Source organism: Schistocerca serialis, chromosome 2, assembly GCF_023864345.2.
Source record: "Schistocerca serialis cubense isolate TAMUIC-IGC-003099 chromosome 2, iqSchSeri2.2, whole genome shotgun sequence".
NCBI lineage: Eukaryota > Metazoa > Arthropoda > Insecta > Orthoptera > Acrididae > Schistocerca > Schistocerca serialis.
The window spans coordinates 964,102,163-964,116,154 of record NC_064639.1 but is presented as its reverse complement, the minus strand read 5'-3'; the positions used below and the strand labels follow the sequence as shown (position 1 = coordinate 964,116,154).

Here is a 13,992-nt window from a genome sequence, read left to right as displayed (position 1 = left end):
CTAGCAGGCGAAATTAATATCTGGTGTTCAACAACAGTGATCTTGTATATGTTTGGGTAGTATGCGCACCTCGTATGCACTCTCTAATGAAATTAGTCATAAATAATCCATCATTAGAATAAAATATCTCATTTGTTATTCATTAGTATGGCTGTCACTTGCTCAGAAATGAGTTCAATAACAGGAAGAAAGAACTATCTTCTGTAATTTGCACAATAAAGTAAAATGTTTGACAAGCAGCAAAGCTAATTCTAAAGGTAGTCCTGGATAACTCCTCCTATTTTATAGACAAATAGTTAATGAAACTCTGGTATCATTCGTACTGCAGTGGAAAAATATTAAATTGTTTTCCTTATGCTTGAGATCCGCAGTTTTTAACATCTCTGAGACTGTCTGCTACTTGATTTTTAAATGTCTTTTTCGTCACTATTGGCCAGTTTCAACCAGATAATCGGCAGCAAGTGCCATGAACATGAAATCATATCTTTTCTAATACTAGATCGTACATAGTCAAAAAAATTAAAAAAACAACATATGCCAGTTGTTTTGTTCTTGACTGCGTGTAGAATCTGTCAGAAAAGATCACGGTTTTGTTTAGAGTTGTGGTTCAGTTCACACGCGACTGCAGCCTTTCTCGAGTAGCCCGGATGAATTCTTCTCGGAAAATCAGCCAAGTAATATTTTCGTTTCAGAGCGGTGTCTCTGAAGCAAAAGCATCATCTCAAGACGTCGTTCCAAAACGAAGGTATTACTCGGCTGATTACCACAGAAAATTTACTTGTGTTTCCGTTGTAAGATGAACAGTGAGAGAGATTAATATGTTTATTTTATTAAATTTAAGACACTGTGCTATTTAATTTCCTGTAAATGCACAACACTTAGCCATGCTTACAAACAAATGTATATGAGTAGTCCATAACATGATTTGTTCCATGTCATATCGACAGAAATATTACAAATGTAAGTAACTGGCTGGACTTCAGCATGACTCAGGCCTTTTCAGTTAGTACTCGACTGCACCCATCCTGTGCAAGTGTGTGTGTGAGTGAGGCCGGCCGCGTGTGTTCCAGAAGATGAAAGGGCTGATCCGCAAGCGGTCGACGACGGCGGCGCGGCTGCAGCGCGCCCTGTCGGCCAAGGCGGCGAGGCCGTCGACGGGGAGCGAACCCAGCTCCCCCCAGCAGCAGCCCCAGCCGCAGCCGCGCGACAAGCGCCAGTTCCTCATGGAGGCTCCCGTCACCTTCACAACGGTCAGTACCAGCCCGCTCCGCTACCTCTCAAAGCACAATAAAATCTGCGTTTTCTACGTGCTGCAGCAACCACACATGAAGATGCGAAAGTACTGTAATTGTTAAATACTTTTTTTTTGTCATCAGTCTTCGGACTGATCTGAGGCGGCCCTCCACAACTTCCGCTCCTTTTTCAACCTCCTTATCTCAGCAGGGCTAACACCCAAAGTTATCGATCTATTTGCTGTTTGTATTTCAGTCTCTCTTCCCCTACAGCTTTTGCTCTCTTCGGCTTCCTCTTGGGCCAAGGAAGTTAACCTTTGATGTCTTAACGCTTGCCCTGTCATCTTGCACTTGCTTTTGCACAGGTGTCTTTCCCTTTCCTTACAGATTCTGCAGAGAACCTCATCATTTCTTACCTTATCAGTCCACTTAATTTTTCATCATCCTTCTGTAACAACACATCTCAAACCCTTCTGTTCTCTTTCATCCTGGCTTAAACATAGTGTACAATTCATTTAAATTCAACGTTATACTCCATACGTAAATTTTGAGGTATGTATTCGTCAAATGAAGCCCTATGATTGATACTAAAAAGCTCCCTTTTACCGAGGAACGTCCTAGGTAGGCGTGCTAATCGTCTTCTTATACTCCCGTAGCCTCGTCCATCAGGAATTACACTAAAGAAAGCGGGGAATGTGTTTACGTTTGTTTAAACATCATAGACAGCTGTGAAAAAGCCATCATTTAATTAAAAAATAATACTTGTAACGTTGTTAAAGTACTCGGTTCCATTTCTGTTAAGGCGCAGACAGTACAGACGTCATATGGAGTACAGACATGGAAAGAAACGCATCTGCTGTTCTGGAACTCTGTGATTCAGGTCCTGTAATTCTTATCCTTCTTCTTATTCATTATGTGCATCATTAGCTAAATCTTTATCTTCATTTTCTTAGTTAACATAGATACCACCACCACCACCACCACGACCACCACCACCACTACTAAACTTATCACACACATTGTAATTGGAATAGTTCTCACTACCATGACCAAGTCCACCATCATGTACAAATGTTCAGCCCACTTTATCGACCTTCTTTGAGCAGTAATAAAATGTTCCACCTCTGACACTGAATTAAAGGAGGTTGCGGAAAAAAGTGCCAACCCACATTCTAGTAACGATTAGTATAATCACGTTATTTTTCGGGTGCCTAAAGTACTGGTACCAAGAAATTCCTTGCGTACTGTTAGAAACCGATGTCTTATATATAAATTTTTTGTCTTATTGTCCTTGCGTCCTTGTCCTTGAATTTAACCAAATTAGCATGCAGTAGCTCAAAATACGCTGGATCACTGGGTCCCGAGTTCGATTCCCAGCCGGATCGGGGATCTTTTTCCGCCCGGGGACTGGATGTTTGTGCTGCCATCATTATTTCATAACCATTCGGGAAAGTTGCGAGACTTGGGAATTCGTACGGGCATTAACCAAATATCATCATCAAAATACGCTCCTTTGGCTCAGCGCTTTCTTCCGTTGTCACCTTCAATTTATATCCCACATTGTGTGTTACGAAAGATATCTTCCGTCTCCCTCTGTAATTTGAAATGAAATATTTACATTAGCTACATGAATGCATTTCTGAGATATGTTATTATTGACACACGAAATTAACAATGCATGACAATGCGTGAAATGCGCTCATCTTTTACCATAAACTTCACCTGTCGCATCGTTTCTACTGTTATTTCCTAAAAGTTTAGTGTACCGCTCTAATGTAGAGAGGCTAATTGTAGCTGTAGAAAAATCAGAATAGTTTCGGGAACTTTCCCAAAGGTGTCTTAAGGCAATTCAGATGCTTTCTTAGGCTTCGTGATGGCCTTCGAGCGAACAAATGTAGTATGTTACTTATGATATTCTCTTGGATATAATAGAATCTCAGTGTGTTTCGGCTTCTCTGCACTAGGAATCGGACATTTAACGTCATCTTCTCTGTTTGCGAAACATGCTACATTAATATATCTCCATAATAATAATAATCTTGATTACTTGCATCCCTATATTCCCCTGTTCAATGCACCAAGTATTTTTGTTCCTTCGGAAATTTATTTTGTATCAGTTTTCGAGAAGTATCTTGCCTAGGATACCTGCAGATTTTTAATACATCGTGGAATACTATTTACATAAAGCGTGAATGCCGACAGAGTTTCGATTTGGAAGGACCGCAGTTACAATACTCATCGTATTTCCTGTTATGTTGGATTATCAAATTTAGCTTTACTAACTTGTACTGTATTCCTTCTGTCCAAGTTACGCTGCTATTCATTGGAGCATGTAGACCCCCTCACGCCTAGACGCCAGCAAACAAATTCTGATGCTTAGCGTGCTTTTAAAAGCAGGAGAAGGGACGACGCAACCGAACATCGGCAGCACAGACTTAAAAAGAGGGAAACGATGGCGTCTGGCGTCCCCTGTCAGCGTGAGATACTAGCCGGACCGAGGAAACGTGTTCGGAATGGGGCATTCTTCCCAGGGGAAACCAGGTGGCTGGCTGCAGCTCGTTCGGACGGACGTCAGCGCCTTATCTGGCCGACCTTTCGACTTGTCCGCCCGCTTTTTAGATGCCGATAGACGAGGCACACGTGTCGTTTCCCCGTGTTTTATAGACCGGCCACCGGCGTGGCGAGCAACCTGTTTTGTTTACATCCCGCGAGAGGCTGCCGGCGCCCTGGAGACCTGGCTGACGTCACAGCAGTAGGCCAGCCAATTAGGCGGCGCATTCTGTGACGTCAGTCGGGGTCGACACAGGAATAAATTACAGCCTTGCGCCACCAAAGCGAGTCTGGCGGTATCTCTGGGTGCATTTTATGTGAAAGGGTAGAGAGAAAGAGAGAGAGAGAGAGAGAGAGAGAGAGAGAGAGAGAGAGAGATAGACCGTGTTATGGTCTGCATATTACACTCCTCTCCTAGAATATTAATATGCCAAATATTTGGACAGAAAATTTAACTACGGAGATGTACTTATAAAGCAACAAGCGCTCAGCCCATTCCGATTCTCAGTTACTGAGGGATTTAAGTAATGTTATTGGATATTATTACCTCTCCCAGTCCTTTATTAGAACAAACAGTAACATTCTAGTTTTAAAGCCATGGTAACAACACTCCCCGCCCTTGAATAATGTCTGGTCTTTACTCTTTTGCTATGATCTACTGCAGATGGATATGAAGTCATTTTCAGTTTGCTCTCTTCTCAAACTGTTCTCCGCGATGTTACCTCCAATCACAAGTCAGAATTCAGACCACTTAAACTGCGTTCATGCTTCAACAGCTGTCCATTAAATGGAGTGACTCTACTTGTGGTTAAATCAGTCAAAAGTAACTAGCTTAATTTTTCATTAGACAATTTTCTAGGTGAGCTACTTGTCCGTGACGAGCTAACGGATATTACACTTGTTTGGTGTAAGGCATCTTAGTCGTTGGGTTTCGTTGACTATGAAAGGTTGGTTACAGACTTTTTACATCAGTCTTTTGATTTTTGTCCACGATTAATGTGATGTCATGGTTGCGTTAAATTGTAAGATAAAATGGAGGCTTGAACACTCACAATCCAAAAGCACTAATTACGATGTGCTTCGAAGGTGCCTTCTTAATACAAGAAACTGCATATTGCATGGAAAGCGTTGACGAAAGTTTAGCCAGAAAAAAAGCGTAGTAATGTTACGTAACTACTGTTGCATCATTATACAATGATGACACTGTTGTGAAGTGTTTTGCGTGGATAAACTTTTGTCAACGATTTCCATGCAGTGCGAACTCTTGTTTCGAGATGAAACTGAGATGATTGTGATGTCAGGTATCTTCGAAACGCGTAAAAATTAGTGTTTTATCATTGTTAGTGGTTGAACTCACATTTAAAATTCCTTATCTCACAGAAGAAATTACACTGAACGTCCTTAATTATTGGTTGTATATATTCCAATCTCTATTTTCCCCTGCAACCCTTCTAGAGTTTCCTATAGGAAGTTATTACGTAAGTTATCCTTGATGTCTTAATACTTGTAGTATCATATTGTCTCTTCTTCAAGTTGGTATTTTCACGTATTGCCATTCCCCGCCAATTCTGCGTAAAACTTCTCCATTTCTTTTCAGTCCTCTAAGGGTTTACCATCCTTCTGTAACATTACACCTCAAATACTTCGATACTTCCCTATTCTAGTTTTTCCATAGTCCATTTACACAAAATTTCAATCGCCTACTACATGTGTAAAATTCTATTTCATTACAGTTGCTTCACTGAGTTATTGGGATAGTATAGATGGTGACCGGTGATCAAAGAGTGAAGCTAAATTTTTCATTGTGTTACAAAAATCTGGGGAAGTATAGTACAGTTACAAAGAAAGCAAAAAACGTGGGTCTAGTGTAAACTACAGACTGTTAGGAGGAAATCATCATATCAGTCGAAAGGAAGAAGTCGAGAGAATTCAGAAACAGACTAAAAAACAAATAATTCACCAGATTAGTCCTCTCGTCTACAGGGTGCCCCAGAAATGTTGGGACAAACTTTGAGAGGTTTGTGGAATGTTTCTTGAGGAACAAATCAAGGATAGGGACCGGTGTCCAGAAACATCGAAGTTATAGGCGCCGTCGCCTGCTACTATACCACCCCTTCAGCAGCGAATGTGAGACTGTATGCTGACAGACTGTAGATGGAAGTCTCGCGGTGCTGATTGTCGTTCAATGACCATGATTGACTATGAAAGCTTGAAATTTTATCCAAATTTGATACGGCAAGTAAACCGAGAACTTTTTATGCAATGACCATGATTGGTTTTCACGATCGCCAGTGGAGACGATGGAACTAGCTACTTCGTAGGCAGGCTTTGTCTCCTATGACTGCAATGCTCTGTTGCCTCTGTAGATGACTGATTCGGATACGGTTTTGTATCCGCAGTTTTTCTTCTGGAACGCTCTAAAATCTCCAATGTTTTTGGTGTACAGGAGAAAAATAAACTGCAGATGGAAACCTGTGTCTGAAACTGCCACCCACCAAGGCAACAGAACATCACTTTCAAGGTCTGTCTACGCAGCAGCTAGTCCCATCTTCTCCAGTGGCGACTGTGGCAGCCAGTCGCGATCACTGAATAACAAACAACACTGCGAGACGTTCCTTCTATGGTCTGTCAGCGCACAGTCACGTTTGCTGCCGAAGGGGTGGCCTATTAGCAGGCGTCAGCGGCTATAACTTCGACGCTCTGTAGCGTCGTTGGATGACGTTTCTGGACACAGGTTCCTATCCTCGATTTGCTGCTCAAGATACCATCTAAAATCCCTTCAAGTTATTTTACAGCATTTCTGGAATACCCTGTATGTTACAGAGATGTTGAAGTGTAATAATACAGATAAAGTTCGGAAGACGCCCACTTATATTTAATAATAGTTATTGTTATACTCTTCCTTTATTGGTGTTCTCTACCTCCCACTAAAATAGAAACATTGTGCTGCGTTTGATAAGCACTGGTTACTCACCCACATTGGAAGGCTAATCTCATCAGTCAGCAGCAAGAGGAGGGAGGCAGCGATAAACCGCCGCTGCACTGTTCTGGCAAGAGACGTATGTTATGAAATAGCTCTGTCTCGAGAGCTAATTGGCTCATGTGGGGTTTCCTAATGGCAGATTCTTGTGTGGATGTAGCTGTCTTGTGTAGTCCCCTTGCAGTCAGGAGACATCTTACGAATTAATGGCGACACGAGAACGACAGGTGTTCCGCAGTGTTACGTTTCACCCAAACTAACGACGCTCAGAACGTCGGAGGAAGCCGAACGCCAAGATAAACCCCTTTCTGGGGGGATGGAAAAGATTTGTTTCTTTAGCCGCAGCAGGACCCCGAGCCGTGGCTGTGACGTTCCAGAGAAGTGAGTTATTAATGAGGGGGTGAAGACGGAGGGTTGGGGCGCAGCACGGACAGGGGCGGCATTGTTCGGGGTGGCCGCATGTGCGAGCAATTAAAACCAGCCAGCGCACTGGGCCCCAGCGACAGATAGCAGTGGTATGGTCGCACCAAGACCTGCTGCTTCCAGAAAGCGTCACAGTCTGTGCGTTGCAGTAGCCTTTGAAAATCACGTCTGGTTTCACTCACTCATCTTTTCACCGCGTCTCCTGACGTAACGGAATAGTAAGCATACTGCGCAAAAGAATCAGTCGTTCCTAGGAGAAATCACGCTAATACCGCTATAGCATCACCTGTAGTTTTGATAGTGATTATGAGATACCGTAGATCAATCAGACTGCGGGTATGTTGAGTACTACATTACACCTGCTGTTCCACTGAGTCTCAGACATTTGCTATGTGTCGCTTAGCCTTGGCTATGGAAATGTGTGGCTTATGAGGAGCTGCTCCACTGCTGTACCCCGTTCTTCTTAACTCCGTGTGCACAGTCATGCTTGATCTGTTTTCAGTTTTTGTAGTTTGGAATCCACGAGTCATTCCTTCCGCTGATATCATGCGATGTTTTGTAATTACCCTCCGTAATGCTCAATAGTCCCTGTATGTAAGCTTCTGAGGCCGCGCGGGATTAGCCGAGCGGTTCAGGGCGCTGCAGTCATGGACTGTGCGTCTGTTTCCGGCAGAGGTTCGAGTCCTCCCTCGGGCATGGGTGTGTGTGTGTGTGTGTGTGTGTGTGTGTGTGTGTGTGTGTGTGTGTGTGTGTGTCCTTAGGATAATTTAGGTTAAGTAGTGTGTAAGCTTAGGGACTGATGACCTTAGCAGTTAAGTCCCATAAGAATTCACACACGCATTTGTGAGCATCTGAGGCCTTCCTGGGCTTGGTTTAACTGATGTTGTTCCTTCGCGTTTCCACTTCGCGATAGCACCAACAGTCGACTTGGGGAGCTTTGTAAGGGTTGATATATTCTTGATGGATTTCTTAGTCAGATGACGTCCTGTGTCTCGTCAGCAGGGTTTGCCAGTTGAGCCGCTCTTCAGAATCATAATTACTCTGACGTACTTTCACTGATAATCAATTGCCCTGCACTCTGAAAAAAGGGTTATACAACCCAGTAACTCAAGTGCCCAAGGGCGTATGACGTCACAAGCTATTTAACTACATCATCTAAGCTCTGGAGCTCGGAGGTCAGCAATTCGACCCCAGACATGGGCAAATATTTTAATTATCAAGTAATTAATCGAAATTTCGCAACAACTTTTAATGCAGGCAACTGCGCGAATTTTCTACCCTCAAGGGCCATAGTTTTAAATCGCTCTCTCCTTTACGCCCAGTCCCCCTACCCTCCAGGCCTTAGGTTCGATCCATGCATACGGAAATATCATAGCAGAAAGCATAATTGTCTCAGTTTACTCTGTGTGAATAACTTAATTTGTATGTAATTCCATAAAAACGTCTATCAGCATAGGTGCATATAGTAGGCGTGTGCAAATAGTTTTACACTACTGTGCTAACAAGGGAAACTCCGCACCCTCCCTCAGATTTAGTGGTTAGATGGCCCATAGGATAGTCCGCCAAAAACTGAACATAGATCAAGCATGAAAACAGGAAGAAGGTGTACTGAACGGTGAAAAAAGAAGCAAAATAGAAACAGTGGGTGGTCAGAGCTCAAGATGTGCAAAACAGTGCATGTTTGCTTAGCCACGGCGTCGTGGTTATGTGGTTACGGTGTTGGACTGCAAAGGGGGAGCCGCGTTCAAATCTCACTCATGCCTCAATGTTTTTCTTTTTTTCTCACAAAATTATGTACTGTCCGTCCGGTTACCGGCCTCGCTGAAGTGGTAACACCGGTTCCCGTCAATCACCGAAGTTAAGCGCTGTCGGGCTGGGCTAGCACTTGGATGGGTGACCATCCGGTCTGCCGAGCGCTGTTGGCAAGCGGGGTGCGCTCAGTCCTTGTGAGGGAAACTGAGGAGCTACTTGTTTGAGAAGTAGCCGCTCCGGTCTCGGAAACTGACATACGGCGGGGAGAGCGGTGTGCTGACCTCATGCTCCTCCATGTCCGCATTCAGTAAAACGTGTGGTTTGAGGATGACACGGCGGCCGGTCGGTATCGTTGGGCCTTCATGGCCTGTTCAGGAGGAGTTTTAGTCTAGTTACTGACGTGTCTTTTCGCTGTATTCAGATTTGTGTTTGAGTCGTGGAGTAACGTCCGTCTGCAACAGCAAGTTGTAAGAAAGGGACCACTAGAACTACGTATCTCCTATTTGTCCTACAGAGGTGCCACATGTTATGACTCTTGCGTTCCGTTTTGGAAGTTTTAACTTTTGAATTCCTTTGTTGTAACATAGCTAACACCCGCTTATTTGTTGTTTTCATTTCAGTGAAAGGTCGATGAGGCATCTCGCCTGCTCTCACTATTCATCACATTTACTTGCGACGGTAATGTATTCTTACGACATGACACATACTCTATAACCAGTGAACAGTATGACAATTGCTAAGACGACAGAAGGAGAACAGACACGGCAGCCAGCGACCGGACGAAAAGTTCATACCTTTGTGAAAAAAAATTTAGGGCACGAGCGTGGTTTGAACACAGATCTCCCGCTTTGCAGTCCAACACCGTGACCACATAATCACAACGCCGTAGCTACGTATCTGTGCTCACATCTCGAGCTTGGACCGTTCACTGCTTCTATTTTGCTTGTTTTTTTCACAGTTCAGTACACCGTCTTACTGTTTTCATGTTTGATATGTGTTCAGTTTTTGACGGATTATCTATTGGGCCATCTCACGACGACTAAAGCTAAAGGGGAGGGGGGGGGGACAGTGATGGGGAGTTCCCTTGTAAATACTTAAGTAGTCAGTGCTGACAGACATCGTTCTGAAATTACATGCAAATTACGCTATTTACTGAGTGTAAATTCAGACAATTGTGCTGTTTTGTTGTGATACTTACTTATGCAGTAGTCTGACCTAGGGCCTGTAGAGTAGGAGTCCTGGTGTTAGGGGAGTTTCAACCTAAGGCCTTAGGCGTAGAGACCGGAGGATGTGAAGATTCGCGCAGTTCCTTGCATTAAACGTTGTTGCGAAATTTCTGTTAAATTACATGAAAATTAAAATGATTGCATATGCTGGGGGGCGAACAAGGAACCTTGCTGCTTTAGAACTTAGATTTTGTTGCGAAATAGCTTGCGACGTCATATGCCATTGGGCGCCTGAGCTATTGCGTTGCATAATACTTCTATAGTGCGTGGAAGGTAATTGATTAAAACCGAAAGTCAGTCAGGTAATTAGAATGCGACCTTGAGGAGCGGCTGAGTCGGAAAACCCATCGTACTCTAGTTCACGTTCGAAGACAATGAGTTCTCCTGACCAATCCACTCTGCTGTTACTGTTTCTCTACTGGTATTTCCCCGCCTCCTTCTATACTGGTGGGTCTACCTCTCTTGACACTGTAAATTCCGTATTACATAGGTGTGGTGGTGATGTTTGGTTTGTGGGGCGCTCAACTGCTCGGTCATCAGCGACCGTACAAAGTCACAATCTACTCACAATCCAATCTAGCCACTTTCACAACACAGACACCTTGTCCCCGGGCAGAGAAAATCCCCAAACCGGCCGGGAATCGAACCCGGGACCCCGTGATACATAGGTGTTCCGGATATTTTTGGTCAGATAGTGTACTTTTATACGTTCCTTACATTGTATCAGCTTGGGGGCTAGCTGCAGCATCGTGGACTCCGGAGAGACCCTCAAACGTCAGAGATCGCTAGTAAAGCATTTATTAGATTTATATAACCGGTTTAGGAAAGACCATGTTGACATCTTCAGATCTGCCGTAGGATAGAACCGACATTGACAGGATAAACAGTTATAAATAGCATGATGTAAGAGTTTACACAAGTATTTCGTTCTCCATACAAAGTATGGAACAACAATATACCGAGCGAGGTGGCGCAGTGGTTAGCACACTGGACTCGCATTCGGGAGGACGACGGTTCAATCCCGTCTTCGGCCATCCTGATTTAGGTTTTCCGTGATTTCCCTAAATCGCTTCAGGCAAATGCCGGGATGGTTCCTTTGAAAGGACACGGCCGATTTCCTTCCCCATCCTTCTCTCACCCGAGCTTGCGCTCCGTCTCTAATGACCTCGTTGTCGGCGGCACGTTAAACAATAATCTCCTCCTCCTCCACAACAATATATCTTACGCTTCATAGCATTACGCCATTTTTCATCACTACTGTAAGTGGTATTACACCACGTATATATATGTCAGTGTCGTGAAATTCATTACAAGTCGGCATCTGAAACATAAATGCAATAGTATGTACAAAAATGATACAAATGCGCCGACTAAGAGTGGTCGCACACATCAACAGCTGACAACTGACCGAGAATCAGTGTAAACATTCTATTACATAAGTGCACCAGGTGCCACAGTAGTGGTATGCCTCGACAATACCGTCTTACATTGGACAAAAATGTGGGTGAGAAACTTCCTGGAAGATTGAACTGTATGCCGGACCGAGACTCGAACTCAGGACCTTTGCCTTTCGCTGGCAAGTGCTCTACCATCTGAGCTACCCAAGCACGACTCACGACCCGTCCTCACAGCTTCAGTTCCGCCAGTAGCTCGTCTCCTACGTTCCAAACTTCACAGAAGCTCTTGTGCGAACATTGCAGAACTGCCACTCCTCTCATTCTGAAAAGCATGGGTGTATTATTCAATGTAATTGTTTTTGGCTTATATATGTTGTACACAGTTAGATTTTATTTAACATAAAAATTATATGGAATAATATACCAACGCTTTTGAACAAAGGAAAACCGTACTATCAAGTCTCAGTACCACATGGCTTCTGCTGGGTATATCGTCCCTCTCTCCTGTGTGTCGGTAATTTTCCTTAAGGGTTTTCGCACGTTCATATGAATGACTCGTTCTGTGTTCCGGTAGCAATGAAATACGCTACATGGCGAAAAACAGATTAAATTAGTTCTCTGCGGAAATTCTCTTCCCAATATAATTTTGCTCCCAGCATATATCGTACACGTAGCTTGTTAAATAATCGTATCAATGTTGCACGGTACAAAACAATGCTACAGAGATAGGCGATACAATCACGTAGCTATATGTTGGGAACGATAATAATGATAATATCCTTTCTCGCCTGATGTTAACTCTGAAATGCTTTTTATTTCAGTAGAAACTAATTTGATTTTTTTCATGGGAGCTGTTATCTCACTTTATTGAGGAAAGATATTATTACTGATACAGGCTAGAGCGTTGAAATTTATCCTCACTTAAATTCAGATTGTAATCAGTCTGACTTCAATGTAACGCCCTCCAAATATTACGCAAAACATTGAAACTGTTTCCTACACTTGTCTTGTTGGGTGAAGCCTGTAAATAGTTAATGTTTCCAAGTTTAACGTAATGGCTGCCTATGTGCCATTCTGACAAACGAAAAGCAGATGGCCGAAAGGATCTCCCTTCCAGATTCTTGTAGTACTATCTCATTAGTTATTTCACATGGAGGGAGATGAAATGAAGGAACACGTATGTTATGAAAAGGCATTCACATACCTTGACCTCTACAACTAAATACGTCCGTAGCTTTTCGCTTCCAGAACAAAAGCAAAAGCGTCCTTCTTCAACAGCAGAGACGTAGTTTATTGTCAATAACTCTCTAGAACGTGGATTCTTGGACTATTATTATACACAGGTAACACACAATTATATTTATTTTTCCATACACAAAAATGGTTCAAATGGCCCTGAGCACTATGGGACTTAACATCTGAGGTCATCAGTCCCCTAGAACTTAGAACTACTTAAACCTCACTAACCTAAGGACATCACACACAGCCATGCCCGAGGTAAGATTCGAACCTGCGACCGTAGCGGTCACGCGGTTCCAGACTGAAGCACCTAGAACCGCTCGGTCACAGCTGCCGGCTTTCCATACACAATATTAAATAAATTTCAGCGTTCCTTTCTCTTTCTGCAGTTTCACACTTTCTTAGAGCTTCGGGTAGTCTGTATTTTTAGATTAACACGCAGTTTTTCTTTCTCTGTCGTTCTTACACTTCGTTCATGGAACACACTTTTGACAGAATTTTTCCAAGTAACAGAATTTGTACGCTGATTCTCAATCAGTTGTCAGCTGCTGCTGTGTGTGAGCATTCGTAGTCGACGCGTTAGTATCATGTTTGTACACAGTATTGCTTTTATGTGTGACATGCCGACTTCCAATGAATTTCACGACACTGACACATACAGGGTGCGGCAGCGTTCATAGGAGGATATTAAAAACACACCATCAGACAGTAACTGTAATTTATTTATTACCTCTTATATCAATTAATAGTTAAAGGCATGCCATTTACTAATGTGTAGGTCATTGTCCATTGCGTGGATTACTTTTTGAATATGACTCCTGTCAAATGATGCCTCTCTGCACAACACGTTCATTTAGGCGGCGTTGGAAGTTTTCCATAACTCGGCGTAACGTATTCCCTGGGACATTGCCGACGGCAGTTCTCGTTTCACAGTGTGATGTGGAGTTGCTTCCTTTGGGATTATTGGCCCTTACTTCTTTGAGGATGACAGCGGGTTGCTGTAACACTACCAAAAGATGCTACAAGTTTTCGCTCTTTCCCAATTAGGTATGGTCGATGTGGATGTGGAATAATTATGGTTTCAACAAGACGGAGCGACCTCGCATACAGCCAGAATTTGCACGGATTTCTTGCGACAGACATTTCCCGGTAGAGTAATTTCCCGTTTTGATGACATTTCCTGGACGCCTCGC

At 43.3% G+C, this 13,992-nt stretch overlaps 1 protein-coding gene across 4 annotated transcripts in view; it reads left to right on the top strand.

Annotated features, from left to right (window-relative positions):
* LOC126458354 (uncharacterized) overlaps positions 1-13,992 on the top strand; it is a 606,831-nt gene that overhangs the window by 546,375 nt on the left and 46,464 nt on the right. For 3 of the 4 annotated variants that reach the window (XM_050095323.1, XM_050095324.1, XM_050095321.1), the window contains exon 4: positions 1,071-1,250. In XM_050095323.1, coding sequence (XP_049951280.1) covers positions 1,071-1,250 — 180 coding nt within the window. The remainder of the gene's footprint in view (positions 1-1,070; positions 1,251-13,992) is intronic. The other variant, XM_050095322.1, reaches the window with a different exon arrangement.